The 16,712-nt window shown below is 47.0% G+C and overlaps 1 protein-coding gene across 4 annotated transcripts in view; it reads left to right on the top strand.

The window, feature by feature from the left end:
- Positions 1-16,712, top strand: part of KHDRBS3 (KH RNA binding domain containing, signal transduction associated 3) — a 515,298-nt gene that overhangs the window by 103,551 nt on the left and 395,035 nt on the right. For all 4 annotated transcript variants that reach the window (XR_011278673.1, XR_011278672.1, XM_069621670.1 and 1 more), the window contains exon 2: positions 12,019-12,134. Coding sequence is in view for 2 of the 4 variants with exons in the window: in XM_069621670.1 (XP_069477771.1) it covers positions 12,019-12,134 (116 nt within the window). In the remaining 2 variants the exon portion in view is untranslated. The remainder of the gene's footprint in view (positions 1-12,018; positions 12,135-16,712) is intronic.

Here is a 16,712-nt window from a genome sequence, read left to right on the forward strand (position 1 = left end):
CCGCAATCCCACGCCTCCGAGCTAATCCGTTCAACCTCACAGCTGAGCAGATCCACACCCTCTACCGTTTGGACCGGGACACCATAACCGCCATTGTCGACATGACACACGCTGACCTTGTCAGCATGATAGATAGCCCAACCGCCATCCCACCCCTACTGAAGGTGGTGTCTGTACTCCACTTCCTGGCCACAGGCACCTACCAGCACACAGTCGGACAGTTGCATGGCATTTCACAGCCACTATTCTCACGGACACTATTCCAAGTGCTTGATGCCCTCCTGAAGCACTCAGACGACTACATCACTTTACCACGCTCGGAGCAGGAGCTTACAAACACAAAAGTGGGATTCCATGCACTTGGCGGCATGCCGGGTTGCATTGGTGCCATCGACTGCACCCATGTGGAATTGGTTGTCCCACATGCCATGGAGGCCCAGTACCGCAACCGGAAACAATCATTCTATCAATGTACAAATGGTGTGTGACTCCAACAGGATCTTTACACATTGTTCTGCCCGATTTCCAGGATCAACACATGATTCTATGGTCTTGCGGAACTCTAGAATACCACGCTACATGGAGCGACACGCAGGGCTCCGATCCTGGCTACTCGGTGAGTCTCATTTAATGCATGAGTATGTGGGGTAGGTGATGCGTGAATGACCTGGCAGGAAGGGGGGGTGCGTACGTAGCAATGACATTCCACAAACATCCTTTCTTGTCCACATACAGGTGATTGCGGGTATCCACTGAAGAGATGGCTCCTTACACCAATCCGGAACCCACAGAACCAGCATGAGGAGGACTACAACCATGTGTAGTCATAGAACAGGCATTCGGCCTACTGAAGGCTCGTTTCCGCTGCCTCAGCAGGTCTGGCGGGGCACTCCTGTACCGCCATGAGAAGGTGGCAAAGATGGTCATGGCATGTGTCATGCTACACAACATGTGCGTACGTAGGAATGTGGCCATGCCCCCCGACGCAGAACTGCTAGCAACTGAAGATGGTCATGATGAGGGTGGGGATGTGGCAGCACCTCAAGGGGTCCGCGAGGCACAGGAGGCCCGTGAAGTACGTCAGAATCTCATAGATGCATGCTTCTAGCACTCACGCCTGGTGGCTGTTACATGGACACGGGACTTGTGGCACTGTGTGTGTCTGGAACATGCACAATGTGGACTGTACGCCAAGATAGGCCTCGTACACAGAGATCAATGTCCACACATCTCATTGGATGAATATGAAGAATTGTATTGCAGATGTGAAATGACATTACACACCCAATCGACCCGCCACCCAAAGAAGCACAACACACACCCTCCTACCCCCCCCCCGAACACCAGTGTCCAATGACGCTCATTGTCAGTGGGCAGACGCTATTGCAAGCCCCCTCTCCACAGGCAGGGGTGCCCCTGATACCCGGAGCGCCGGTTCCTCCCAGATCTACGTTGGGGGCTGCCCTGGACGGAACTTGCAACAGATGATGTCTCTGCCTGCTCACGTCCATGCATGTCCCTAAGGGTTTGTGAGAGCTCAGTGAGCACACAGCGGCAAGTTCACCACATACGTCTTTGGACGTCGCATGCAGTTCCCCCCTCAGGCTCTCGGTGCTTCTCTCCATTTGTCCCCTCAGGCTCTCGGTACTTCTCTCCATTTGTGCCCTTAGTGTCTCTGTACTTCGCTCCATTTCTGCCCTAAGTGTCTCAGTAGATGTTTCAATGGCTGCCTTAGAACCCCCACATTCATCAGCATGCTCCTTGAGGAGCGTGGCCATTTGCTGCTGTTGCACTATCATCTGCTCTAGGGACTGTTGCCTCTGCTGGGCCATGCCCATTTGCGGTGGTGTCACAGAGGGGCTGGACGCCTCATGTTGCCTTGCAACAGGCCTTGTGGGGGTTGGCCAGACGTCGTCTTGTGGGTGCCCCTGCGTGGTTTCCTCATGGTGTACGGGATGATACAAACAGGGGGATTGAGACAGGTCATGGATGTGTCCTACTTCGGCAGCACCGTTTTCTGTGTCGGAGCATGCTGGCATGAATGCAGTGTCACCTAGGGTGCTGCTGCCACCAGAAGCAGTGCCTTCTGTGGCATCCATTGGGGGGACCTGTGGTGCTGCTGTTGTGGACATGCTGGCTGCTGGGGTGCCTGTTGAAGTCCCCTCCAGTGTGCTGCCACTCGATTTGTGCTGCTGCCGTGCCTTGATCCGTGCAGCTGAGGTGGAGGGTCTTTGGCCGTTGGTCTTGGCCCTCTTTGCAGGTGTGCTGGTAGGGGTGTCCTGAAGCTCGTCGTTGGAATCGGACCCTGTGGTGGAGTAAAGGAGGGCGAGCGTTATTCATGGGTCTGTGGTAATTGTAATGGCAATTGTATCACATGCATTGGGGTGGTACCTGGGGGTGATTTGGGTCGGGGCCTTGGAGGTGGTCTCATTTTTGTGTGCATTGGGGATGCAGTTATTTTGCAGTCTGCAGTTAGGGTGTGCATGCTGCACATGTAGAGTGTGTTTTTGGGATTTTTAAATATTTATTTATTTAATCTGACTTTTAAGGGGCGCTGTCATGGCAATGTATGTGGTCGTTCTCCTGGACATGTGTTTCTATTGCACTATGGGGACACATGGTACTTCACATGGTTGGTAATTGTGGATTTGGCATAGTTTTATTTGGGCCACCTACCTGATTCTTCTGATGTCTGCACTCCTTTCTCCATCCCTCCGACTCCCTCTATGCTCTCCATTCCAATGGTGGAGGCACAGATTTCTTCCAAGGGGGTCAACTTGATGGGCGATTCCGATCCTCCCCCGGTAGCTGTGGCAATGTTCCGGTTGGCAGAGAGTATGCTCCGGACGCGGATCCGTAGGTCGTCCCATCGCTTTCTGCATTGCTGTGGGTTGCGGGGTGCGGTCCCCACCGCACTTACCCGCTGTGCCACCAGCGCCCATATGGCCTTCTTGTTCGCAAGTGCCGTCCTGGTCATTTGCGTAGAGAAGACGACGGCAGCATTCTCCTGGAGGGTCTCTGTGAGCACGGTGAGTTCCTCGTGGGAGAAGTGGACCTGCCGCTTGCGGTCGCACGCTTTTTTAGCAACTTTTCCCATATTTATTTTTTTGACTGGGGTGGCTAACGGGTTGGGATGTGTCTCAGGGTCGGATTTTTAATGGTTGTGTTGGGATTCTGATTTTATAGGTGTACGGCGTGCTGTTTCCCGTTCCGGCCCCATGTTTTTACTTCCGTTTCTGTATATTTACGGTGACCGTATTTTGCGCTGACCGCTCATTACGGTGACCGCTAAGATGGGTGGCGGAATTGCACCTAGGGCGACGTACGACGGCGGTAAGGGGCGTTTTGGGGTCATTTCCGCCATCGCGGACTTTGCACTTCCGCCATGGCGTAATGCTCGTGCCAGATGGGTCAGAATTAGCCGCACTTTCCTCCATCGTGCAGTGGCGGAAACGCTATTTACGCTATGGCGGTCATGTCAGTTAATTTCCGCCAGGGTCGTAATGAGGGCCATTGTCTTTTAATCCCCTACTCTTGTTCATTTCTTCTTTTCTTCTCCTCATCTCCCTCAATTCATCTTCCTCTCGCCTACGTTGCAACCTACGCACTTTCATTCTTTGGGGTTCTATCTCTTCCCGTTTCTTCTCTTCTTATCTCTCCTTTTCTTTCTTTGCCCCATATCGCCTTTCCTCGTCCCTTCACTTGCATGGTTTATCCTTGTCTTCCTTGTATGCTCTTTCTTTTCCCTTCTCTTTCTTTTCCCTACTCTTCAATACCCCTGTCATCTAGTTTAAGCAATATTTGTCCTCCTATTCATTCATTCTGTACTATCCTTATTCCCTTAGCTTTATCCTTTATTTATTTCTGTTTCCTTGCTTCATCCTCTGTCTCCATCTGTCCTTTCCCTCATCACACTGTTTACTTCCATTGCATGCTGATATATCCTTGCGATCCCTGCTCTTGCTCTCGTCCGCATTATCCTTGCTGCTAAGCGGGGGGCGCATACATTGGATTAAAATACCCTGCTGCTGCTTTTAATTCCTTTACGGGATAAAATCTCTTCTCCTCTGTATCTGCACTCTTCTAATGGATTGTGTCCTTCCACATATTCCTCATTTTAGATAATCTGCCAGTTTGCTGCTTTCTTGGAACATTTTTTCGCCAGAGGGCGCTGTACTCGAGGCCGCGTAGCTTTTGTCCCTCGAGGGCTGCCGTCGAGTGGATGCTATCAAAAAGTTCTCTGAACCCGTCCCAAAGGACGGAATATCCCACAAGTATGGAGGAAACGGGGAATATGGACTACGAGTATGTTAGCCACTACAGTGAGTGACTTTGTTTATATCGAATAGACGTATTACACTTATTCTGGTAAAATCCTGAGGACTTCTTTTTAGGAGGCCCTCAGTCTAGAATGGAGTCACCAGCATGCCAGAGGTGACACAGAGGTTCCCCACACCGGGACTTAAGTTGGACACATGCCCAAGTTTCCTCATCAATAGGCTAAGGGCCTCATCACGAGTTGGGCACTAACCCCAACGGTATTACTGCCGGGGCTATTAGCCCTACCGCCAAACCCCCCAGCGCTATAAGTGCCGGATCACTGTTTTGGCGGAACGGTAAAACCCCATTCCCCATTGGGCCCATTCGTGAATTTCCCATTCCCCATTGAGCTCAATGGGGAATGGGGAATGTGTGGTGCTATTAGTGCCAGCGGTATTAGCGCTGGCGGTAATAGCACTGAAAATCAGCAGAGTTGCAGCAGATTTGCCCCAGTGATTTGGCGGACCCTTAAATGCGGCGGTAATAGCGTTACCGCCGCATTTAAGGGTTACCGCCACACTTGTGATGAGGCCCCAAGTCTGGTACTTGTAGGGTTCAGTCTCAGGAACTTCTTTAAGGTGCTATTTCCAGACAGATATCTAAGGATTCCCCCTGAGTAACTAAATATGTGTCAAAGACCAAGGATCTCCATATGGGAGCAAAAATAGGGCAGGAGACTGAGGTTCCCCAAAAAGGGTCATAAAATGTAACAATGGCTCTCCAAATAGTCTAGACCCCATGCAACTAATCCAAGGACCGATTCTGATTCCTCATCAAAGGCCCAAACTTATAAGATGGCAGATAAAGCCACCAAGAAGCCGGTAACTCGCTTGACGACTTCCTCTGCTCCTCCGTACCATACAATGAGAGATTGAGATTCAAAAGAACAGTGAAGTTGTACACTCATTTCCCCTGAATCACTGATGTCATTAGAAACTCCAGGAACATCGGGAGGCATTATAGTAGGAATAGTGCTGGAACTATGCATTCTGCAGGTGTCGATCGGGGAACCATTTTCACTCTGTCTAGTGGTCAGAGCCAACACAGATGTCCTTTCTGCGCACCCTTGTCCTTTAGCATATCTTGTTTTGCCTTATTTATTCAGACCCATGGCTCTTTACGTGGGGCCCAACATGAATGCATCAGCGGCTTTGTGGGCTCGGCCTCCACCTCTGTCTGATCATCCCTCAGCGGTAGAGATTGTTTGCCAAGTATCAGTCAAAAGGGCAATCGCCTTCAATGAAAGGATACTTACATAATATAATTAAGTAGATTCCGCACTATCCTCTTTCAGGGGTGCGGTCAGCCAATCAGTCCTCAACTCCACACAGATATCTCTGCTGGTTCCTTCATCAGTGATGCCTACAAAGGCCTTGCAGCTTATCCTATGATGCACTTGTCTCCAGCATCAATGCCTTGCTGCCTCCTCTACCTCTGCGATTGGGCCCAGTGGACACAGAGTGCTAATCATACAGATACAAATGAGGTTCATGTGAACACTGCCATTACATGAATGGGTGTCTGATCTGCTTGAATTTCTAGATATTCCGTTGACAGACGTCTTAGGTGTATAGGTGTGGGTGCAGATGAACAAATTATGTCAGAAGCCCCACTCAACTCAGACTTTCAGTAGGAGGGTCGTGCTTCGTAACAGGCCCTTGTCTTCTGAGTAAACCTGTCTGGCTTCCCAGCCCCAATTCCCTTTTTCAGTGGTGGCAGCAGCCTCCCTTTACACAAAAGATATACTGGGTATGTTGTCCTCCACAGTTCAGGGTAAAGAGGACAAGCTCTAGGAGAGCAAAGACAAGAGGGTTTATCAGAACTTGGCACTCTACTATCTGAGTTTGAACAGTTTCTTCCTATAGACAACGGGACAAATTCACGGCTGGGCTGGCTGAGGCATGTCAGGTGGTTCAAGATATGGTTAAATGTACGCTGATTGTATTGATTAGCGCCAGGCCTACTTGAGGCCTAACAATTTCAATACTGTCCGCAGAACAAGATTTCTTGACCTCCCCTTTGAGGAGGTGGATTTGTTTACTGCTGCAACAGATGGGGTGTTGCATAAAAAAAATGATAGCAACAGACGGCCAAGTCGTCACTGTTATAACTAAGCCTCAGCATAAGCCCTCTTTTTCGGACCAGAAAAACTTTAGGTCTTGAACATTTGTAGGTTTTAACAGGTTCTAAGAGCTCGGAGCATAGCAAAATGACAGGTTACCCTCAGGTCATGGGAAGAAGCAGCAGCTCTCCACCCCTCGGGGTTCCCTGTAAGGCTCAGGCTCCTCCTCCACCCAGTCTAAACTATTACAGGTTGGTTCGGCCTCATGTCACTTTACCTGTAGGCTTGGATGAAAATTTCCTAGGGCAAGTTGATCTTGTCAGTTGGGGTTTCTTCCACCTTGTTTCAACCCTCACCCAAAACCTGGCATGCCAGGTCAAAAAACATTCACTGTCAAAAGACATACATAAATTGGTGGACCAATGAGAAGTAGAAGTTCCTTCTGTTTAACATGGAACTGCTTCTTCTCCAGATTGTTCTTATTACCCAAACCCAACTATGCACGCCTGAGTACAATCCTAGATCTCTCTCAGTTCTGCCTCTTTCCCTAGAGAGTTTCAAAATGATCAGTCCAGTGCAGATCTGTCTGGCTGTCTGGCGGGGCAACTGGCTCTGTGTCATGGATCTTAATGAGTCGTACCTCCACATTCCGATATGGGAACCTCATCAGAGGTACCGTGTATTCTTCTTTGGGGACAGACATTTTCATAACATTATAATGCCCTTTAGGTCGAATTTGGCAATGATGCAACTGTTCACCCTGTGGGGTTACCATGTTATTAATTTATTAGTTCTCCAGATTAATGGCAATGGCGACTTCCTCAACTGCGGCTCTAGTCTGTGCACTTGTACCCCAATGTGGACGACTCCATGGCCTGATCCAAAAGTCAGGAGGAGGTTTCCCTGAAGCTTCTTTTGGGTTTTCATTTCCAGTTGGCTCTTGGTGTGAACCCTAAGAAATCATCTGTGATTGGTATGTGCAGCCTGACCCTCATTATTTTTCTTTGGGGCACAAAGAAAGCCAGGGTTTTTCCTACATAGGAGATGATTTAGGATATCATTCTGATTTTCACTTTCGTCCTCTATCACACAGAGCAATGGTTTGGTGTTTACAGAGACTGCTTGGGCTTATGGCCTAATGCATGCTCTTGGTCCTTTACTCCAGGATGAGAATGAGATGCATGCATTGCTATCTTGCCTCTTACTGAAACCAATCATTTTAACACCAGTAGTTGAAGATCCCTTTTTCAGAGATGTTGGGGTGGATCTGCATTAAAGGGCTCTTCACAGCCCGAAAGGCAGGATTTTAACTTTCATGGAAAGGACTAAGATTCTGTTTTTCAGAGCATTAGTTTATCACAATGGTGGTGCTTCAAGTGGACAGTTGGCGTCCATGGTGACTATTGTTCTCTGCGTAAAGCTACAAGTGTCAGAACCTCTCTCCTCCCAAGGGTTTGTGTGCTCCTGCAGTGATGGCCAAGGTGGCTTCTGTGGCCTTTCAGAGGCATGTTATTGCCAAGATAAATATATAAGCCTCGCCGTCCACGTTCTGCAAGTATTACTACATGGAGAGCAGCTTCTGTGCAGATGCCCAGTTTGGTCCGCCAGTGCTTTTAAACTTATTTGACCAGATCAGATTAGACCGTCCTCCCTTCCAGGTTTTTCTGCTTGATAGTCTCCTAAGAGAAAGTAGAAAGTGATGGGACATAGAAGTAAACGTTACTCACCATACTGACTGCTGTACACCTTCTCCATAGTTCTGCTTCCTCCATACACCCTCCCATATTCTCTGCTAAATTACACCTCTGTCAGGTATGACCTGAATGAATGAAAATGGACTAGCGAGGCAGCACCAGAGTTAGCACCTGACGGGACTTGCCCACCTTTCTACGTGCCCCACACGGCTAGAGGTCTAAATTATATGCAAAGATTTTCTTCTGGAAAACTGCTCCAGTCCTGTCTCCCTATGGACTGTAGTCCCAGGAATATGCAGGAAAGTGAACTATGGACTATGAGCACAGTAGTCACTACGTTTTGTAACCTTTACTATTCTGTTCCTTGGCGCAACCATTCCCTCGTCACTCTTTCATTCGTCCCTCTTTCCTGGTCCCCCTTTCCTGTGTCTGAAGCACAAAATATAGGTACCTTTATTAGGCAGATCCACAGAATGCTACTTGTGCCTGCTCATGCTCTGGTCGATCCTTCGGCTACTGAACGTGCATAACAACGTGGAGATTACAAGGGTATGGTGTAAACTAGACTTAACTACTGCAACAGATTATACCATGTGTAGTGGCCAAGATCGGGCCCCTTCCCAAGGGCCCCTTGGCATCAGCCTCAGTTTGCAGCAAATAAGGGGATGAGACACAGGCTGATGGTAAACCAAGCTTCTTGTATTGGATGGCAAATACACAGCATACAGTGTCCTTATCAGCAGAGAAGCAGTATAATGCAGAAGGACACGTGTCCCGGCAGTCAGAACCCACAGCTCTCTAGGGACAACCCCTAGAGCACAGTTTTCATATCATAGGCAATTACTGATATATTATAGTACTTTAACAATGGGGGTGTTTCCTGGCAGGATATTGCAGACATTTGGCAATAACTGTCGACATCTTATTTGTGACCTTGTGATGCAGCCCAGCAGAAACATTGTGTTTTATTATGGATAAGCAGCAGTCACAGAAACCCTGCGGTTATCGCCCATATATGGTGCTAATGCTATACTTGTAGAGAATACGCAGAAGAGAAGTTCTGCTGTGTCATCTGCCCCAAGAGGGGCTTGGACATGTCCGGGGTGCTGTGTGCAGAGGGAGGCAGAGGAAAGATCTAAGGCCTAAATGTGTCAGAGAGCGCCTAATGTAGTATACCATAGCATAGTATCGCACAACAATCCTGCATAGCAGGGTTTACCAATCCTAGCATAACATAGCATCACATAACAATCCTGCCACATCACATGGTTATCAATAACAGCTCATCCACATCCTACAACTGATTCAAAATAAAGGTGCAAATTATCCTCAATACAAAAACTGTGATTTAAGCATACCAACCTTGTTTGCTCTTTTATTGCGAATCCTTCATCTTCAAGGCTCTTCATGGCAAAGCTCTGAGGTACCTAGTGGGCCTTTTCAAAATATAACTTCCTTCTAGATCTCCTGGAGCCTCGATTGCCAACAAGCGGGCCCAACTTCTTTAAGGAAGAAGATCAGGATTAAACACTCCTTCACGGCTGAGGGTGCCTGTATGTGGAACTCCTTTCTGCCTGACCTACAGCATGAACACACCTTCCTGAATTTTATGGAAAAAACGGTCCCTTTTAAACAACCATTCTGATCAGATTGAAATTCTCCTCCTCCCCTCACTGCTACGGCAATTGGACCCCTTTCACAGCGTGTAATGCATGGTTCCTGGACTTACGCAACTTGGTCTTGGTTGCTAAACCCCCCCCCCCCAGGCTGACCGGCTGCACCATAGCTGGCTAACCACTTATGCCTTTCCGTACCAGTGTTCATTGACTTGTTAGTTATGTTTTTCCAGCAGGTCTTGCCTATGGCACTTTTGCTTGTGCAATGCCCTTTTCCTCGCACCCCTTCATTCTTTCTCCGATCGCGATAAATCCGATCTGAATGTACCAAAAAACTGAATGATCGGATTTATATTTTCCACTTCCTAATCTTGTTGGCCATATCCTTCTTTGGGTTCCACAAAATAACTTGTTATGTGGTTTGTCCTGCATAAATCAACAATGAATAATGCAAAAACCTCCAGCCATCAATTGTCAGTTTTGTAAATGTCACCCTGAGTGGGACGTGTTTTCTCAGATGTAAGTACCAAACCTGGGGTGTCTAGAGATCCATGGTACACTTTACTGATGATGTTCATTAAGGCTAAAGCATGTCTGAGGTTACATGGGTTCTCACGTAGAAGACATATTGTGTAGCAGTTCGTACTGGGCTGGCCTTTTTGGGAACAAGCCAAATTTGAAAATCATTTTTATTCCTTTTCAGTGGTACAACAGGCTGAAAACAATGGCCTTTAGGGTTGCCAAGGGCAGTGTTGGGGGAATGATGACTTCAGAACCATTCTGCCATATACAGTCTTGTTGGACCAATTTAGTGGGTGATCGTCTCCCAGAGAATAACCAGAGAATGGTGGAAGATTTGTTTACGTTCTAGCACGTAGCATGATAGACTGCCTGAAGTATCCACTTTGGAGTTTTTCTTGCTCTTTTATATGCACTGCCAGGAAGTTAGCTCTTGTAAAAATGCCAATGCCAAATCTCTGTGAATAAGTTGGAATTTAGTGATGCCTTGCTTCATTCAAGTAGGACATTTCTAGTCTGTCATGCCATGGACAATCTTACCCTGGAGTTGAGGAAGGAAGGATTTCAGCACATATTTATTGAACTCCTTTTTTATGTTTAAGTTTGTCTGAGTTATGCCAGCAGCCATGCTTTCAGATGCATTGATAATTGACGATTCAACTGTATTCCCAAGAATTGGTGGTCAATAGAATATCATCAAATATGGTGGAAAAAGAGCTCCTTTCACTGATTTCTGTCCAGTAACCACCACTGGATGAATTTCACTAGGGTGGGTAGAACGAAGGTCTTCTTCAACTGAAACTCTGACGTCTGATTTCAATAGAAGAATCTGGGCTATGTCTGTTTCAACCTCACCAAAGGTATTAGTGGATACACAAGATCATGGGGTCAGGAAACCTCTGGCAAACCAGCGCTTGTTTGGAAAAAAAGGTGACTAGCTGCTTACCCTGTTCTCAAATATCCCAAGGGAGACTGAGCATGCACCTGGGTACAGTTGTCTGTGGCAACGCAACTAATGCCTGCCACCTCTGTAGAGCGCCTTTGTTCATGTTTCACATGGCAGTGAACAAAGTGACATTGCATCTCCATTGTGATTACATTGTCTGCTTCTTCACAGTGACAATGAGCCTCATGCTGAGGCATGGAGTGCAGAGCATGACACCTGTTCCTATCCCTCCTATCTTTCAACCTAGAGAAGATACTCCTTAAATGGATTGTCAGGCTACTATGCCTTACGTTGTGCGGGATTCAACTACCATAGTTTAGAAATTCACCAAGTAAATGCCTGTTCTTGTATAGCTTTAAATGCTCACTCAAGGGAAGCAGATGAGGCATGGTGGGTTACTTGCAGACCTGTAAACCAGGAGATTTGGGGTCTAGTTTCAACCAAAGCATCTCATCAAATAAATGAAACTGGGGCAAACCATTGTATCCACCTGGCTATATTTCAATTCTTAAATATGTGTATGTTTAATTTATTAAAAATGCTATATTCTATAAAATAAAATGATTTGCTACCTCGCCCTCTGCCTCGTGTATGATGTCATGGTTTCTCGATATAGTACTACTGAAATAGAAGGCTTCAATATCTTGAAAATGTATTTCCTATCAGAACAGTGCCTTAGAATGTTCCTTCATGACATTAACTTGCATAGCGTTTGTTTACTGGTATTAAAACACAGTTCAAGATACAAGGCCGTGTTTGATTACATTTTATTGAAGCATGCGTGATCTGTTTCCTTATAGCTTTTCAATATTTTGTCTTATATTAGGAATCATGCAAATATAATGGTATCTTTTTTTGCAGAAATTGAAAGACTCCAAAAAGGAGAAGAAAATGAGGATGTTTACATCGATGTAGTTGTTAACAAAAACATGAAGTTGGGACAGAAAGTGTTAATTCCAGTAAAGCAATTTCCTAAGGTGTGTGTCTTGGATAACTGTTGTCTTTTGCAATAGTGTTTGAAGGATATATTTGGTAATGTTCTCTAAGATAAACTGTTTAAAAAACATGTACTTTTATATGGAAAATATTATCTGCCATAAAATGCTCTATTTTGAGTTACAATTAAATATTGGTAAAGTATTTCCCACATTCCCGTGACACAGACCTTCAACTTTCTGTTCATGAATTCACTGTCCATTTTTGTCTCCATCACTTATGCTGCAATATTTTTATCCGAATTTACTATTATTTCTGCATAGCCTTCTATCTTGACTAAGAGTTTGAGGTTGTCACTGAGTTGATCACATTCATTTCTCTGCTTTAAGCTGTTTGCATCTTGGACTGTGAGATATCCGGGCTAGAGGTGGAATACGAAAACAACAATAACAACATAATTAATCTTAAAAGACACTTCCACATCCAACAGTACATGCGCCAAATCTTTATGATGATTTGTATTATTGTATTTTTTATTTTAATGTTATTTAATCTCTAACACCTCATTGTTTCCTATTTCGAAAATGCAATTTTTTTTATCAGGTAATGTGAGTCAGCAATTTGTACTGGTACATTTTATTCAATCTGTGTGCATTTTTTAAAGATAACTGTCTCTTGTCTAGAGTGAATTTATTTTACTTCAACGGGTTTCTCTCTGGCTTCATTGATTAGTCATTCTCTAAACTCAGATTGCATAATGTTTCTGAAACACATTGCTACACACGAGTATGATTTCTTAACTTTCCAAACTTGCAATATTTTCTGTCTTAGTGAGAATAAAAGGAGAGGGATAAACAAGGAGAATGGGTTTGCCACTTATGGTATTTTATACCTTAGTGAATTCATTATTGATATAGTTGCATTTGTGATTCCTCAGTGTATATTCCATGTCTATGTTAAATGATTGTATTGTTTTGTCACAATGCAAATGATTGTGTAAAGTTTGATTTTTGATTTTCAAGTTGGTATTTTTGAATGGATTATGTCCTCCCACGTATTCCTCATCTTTAGATATCTTCCCTTACAATCTTCCCTTCCAGCGTCAGCTGCTTTGGAATTTGTATTTCAGCAGAGGGTGTGGGCATTGTCATGGCCGGCCCAATGTACCTCGAGGGCCTCCATCTCGAGTTTGATATCATCAAAGGTATAAATAGCATGCACTGCGCTCATTACTTCAGTTCTGTTTTTCCACGATGGCTCGCTTCAGATATGGCACGTTTTGGTTTCTCAAGGAAACTGCGCCATAACTTCGAGAATGGCCTCTACATCTTCTTCTAACCCGAAGACTGGGTTCAAGAAGTGTGGTTTCAAGAAGTGTATTGAATGTTGTGGTTTCAAGATGTGTATCGACTGTAGTGATAAAATATCGATAACCAACCCACATCAGGTCTGTTTGTTTGTCTTGGCGTCGACCACATAATGGCTGACTGCAGATCTTGCCAATCCATGGGGTGTAAGGCGTTGAAAGAATGCAGGGGAAAACTCGTGGCCAGTAGGCCCACTCTAACATTCCTGCCCATGACTCCATCAAAATGGCGTCCTTTGGCTAAGTCGAGAGGTGACTCTGCAGAGGAGACGGTCGAAGAAACGCTCCCGTTCACAAAGCCATTCCTCGAAGAAAACAAAGAAAAGGTACCACAGATCCCCGTCCTCGTCCTCAGACTCCTTGCCTGAACGTAGGGTAGCCTGTCAGAGTACGTCGGCAACTCCAGCTGAGTGAGTGGTTTTTAAGCAGGAGATGATAAGGATTTTCGAGAAGGCGCCCTCGAGAGATGAGGCAAAGAGCCATGATCCTATCGCATGTTTTTTTTGCCGACAAGCAAAACAGCAAGGCTAAAACCTGCATGCCCTCGAGCCGTGGTGACAAACCTCTGAATTTTTGAGAGCTTTTCAGGCCTCGTGTCAATGACAGGCCCAGCCCTCGTTCGTCAAAGACCCCTTCGGGTCATGGGTCAAGTCCTCCGAGGATTCCATTGACGACGACAGCATTAAACACCTCGATGCCGTTGAGGGAAATTGAAAACACCTTTCAATAATTTCCTAAGAAGGACTTTTTCAAGTCTTTTGGCCTCATCACAAGTTGGGCACTAACCCTGGCAGTATTACCGCTGGGGCTATTAGCCTACCGCCGAACCCCCCGGTGCTATTAGCGCTGGATCACAGGTTTGGCGGAACGTTAAGTCCCCGTTCCCCATTGGGCCCATTCGGGAATTTCCCATTCCCCATTGGGCCCAATGGGGAATGTTCGGCGCTATTGATAGCGCCGAAAATTGGCAAAATCGCTGCAGATTTGCCCCCAGCTCAGAGCTGGGGGTAAATCCACCAAACCTGTGATTTGGCAGACCCTTAAATGCGGCTTTAATTTAAGGGTTACTGCCCAACTCGTGATGAGGCACATTGTCTTTGCTTTTCAAAGAACATGAACCATCTGACCAAGACACACCACCTTTTGGGTTAGAGTATAGCACACCCAATGTCCGTGATGCCCTCAAATGAGAGGAGTCTAGAATGAGGAATCTGTACGATAATTTACTATCTGCAAGTTGTCTCGACACTACACCATGGTTAGACTTTGGCAAGCCTGAGCCGCAGATCATGCTGACGCATCCTACAGACAACTAATGAGCTAAGTGAGAGAGTATTGGGATGGAGCATACCAGCTCCATCTTTTTAGCAAGATGAGCTAATGGACATCTTAGAAAAAAGGTCCTCAGAAGGTCCCTGTCTTACCTTTCCTTATAGGCCTTCAGAAGAGGGTGAAAGCTAATTGGGAAGTGCCTATGTTTAACTTCCAGTTTCCCAGGGTTGATTAGTGCTTACTCCTACGTCCCGTCCCCTTTCCTCCATACTTATGGGACATCTCTCCGTCCTGTGGGACGGGACCGGAGCACTTTGTAAAAAGCATGCAAAAATGTTTCCAAAAATGTGTCCTTCCTCTCTTTCTTTCGCCCATCAGTCCTTTTCTCCGCTCGTTCGCGACTGGACGCACTTGCATCCTCGGAAGATTTTCTTCCCTTTTTTCCTCTCTGGCTCTCGCTAGCGATCGTGTACTAGTCTGTCTATATCGTTCAAACTAGACTTTCCAGATTGTTTATCGTGTCACTGTCGTTTCGCGAGGGTGGATCCCCATCCTCTTTGTTTAGAGTGCTTGGGTCCGGATCACCATTGGGACTCCTGTTTTTACTGCGACTCCCTTTTGGTCCGGGCACTTCAACGTCGGTTGTAGCGGTGGGAGGAGGTGTTCCGACAAACTCTTCCTTCACATTTTCAGGCGTTCATCGACGAGAAGAAGAAACGGCAGGTAAGTTCTTTACTTTTCAGAGCACCCCGGCCGGGGGATACCTTTCCGGGTTCCTCTCGGGCCGGGAGGGGCGTTAATCGCTCTGCCACGGGGGTTCTCCCTGAGGTGCCCGTTGGGCCTAATAATTGTACCAAAGTTTTCTCCGAGGGTCTCCGTAAGGGGCCTGTGGATACCGGAGTACGCTCCAAGGCTCCTCCTGTGGGGGCTGTTTGTGGACCCAGTTCTACTGACTCGTGGGCTACCGCAGCTCGCTCTGAGGCATCTGTCGGATTCCCTCAAAAATAAGACTGGGGTGCACCCCGAGCCCTTGGGCGGACTTGCTGTTACCGAACGGATGTTTGAGGCCCGCGCAGATAAGGCTGTTACCGGACCTAGGTTGGAGGTCCCTCGTCCAGAGGCTAAAGCTACCAACAGTTCTGAGAGGCCTGACAAGGCCTTGTCGGAGAAAGCTGTTTCTCACCGTTCCCGCTCTTGCGGTGATACCAGACCTGTTGAGGGGGCAAAGAAGCAAAGTTCTTCTTTTACCAGCAGTGCCGAGGTCCTTCCTTCGAAGGCTAATTTAGCGGTTGGTATGTCACAAAAACATTGCAGGCCTCACAGTACCGGCTCTGCCGAGGTCCCTTATGCTAAGGCTAAAGTTAAGACCCGTGATCCATCGTCGGGGACCCCTGCCTCACTTCCTCACGTGCCGCAGTTCCCCTCAGGTGAGGACAAAATGGCACCCGTTCCCACCACGACCGCGGCGGCCATTTTCGGTGCTACCCCTACAACTACGCCATCGGCCTCAGGTGTAGGGCGCGGTCCCTTGGGTGAACATAGTCCCTTGTGCGCATCCTTATCGGCCAGTTTATGACTGGGGCGCTCGGATGCCTCTTCTGCACAATGTTTCGTTGCCTGTAGGGTCAGCACCGTTGATTTATGTGGATACATCGGTGGAACGGCCAGTGTGGCACCCGTCCCCGCTACGTCCCTGGATTTGTCCACCTCATGAGAGGCCTCCTCAGGTTCCGAAGCAGTCTCCGGATGAAGCTTTTTCGGTACATTTCAAACGCTTATGCGTACCGACCCCATGAGGGAGTATTTCAAAGGGCTTTTTAGGGAAATATGTCCACCCGCACCTCTGGCTCCACCTGTTCCTCCGGTGGTTCCGCCGGCACCTCCCCCGACTCTTCCGCTTTTGCCCCCATCGTCCCCTGTGGACAAGGCAGCGGCTGACACGGTTCAGCAGGATCTTGATCTGTCGGATGATGCACAAAGC

The sequence above is a fragment of the Ambystoma mexicanum genome, chromosome 5q, assembly GCF_040938575.1.
Source record: "Ambystoma mexicanum isolate Mex_15411 chromosome 5q, UKY_AmexF1_1, whole genome shotgun sequence".
In the NCBI taxonomy this organism is placed as follows: Eukaryota; Metazoa; Chordata; class Amphibia; order Caudata; family Ambystomatidae; genus Ambystoma; species Ambystoma mexicanum.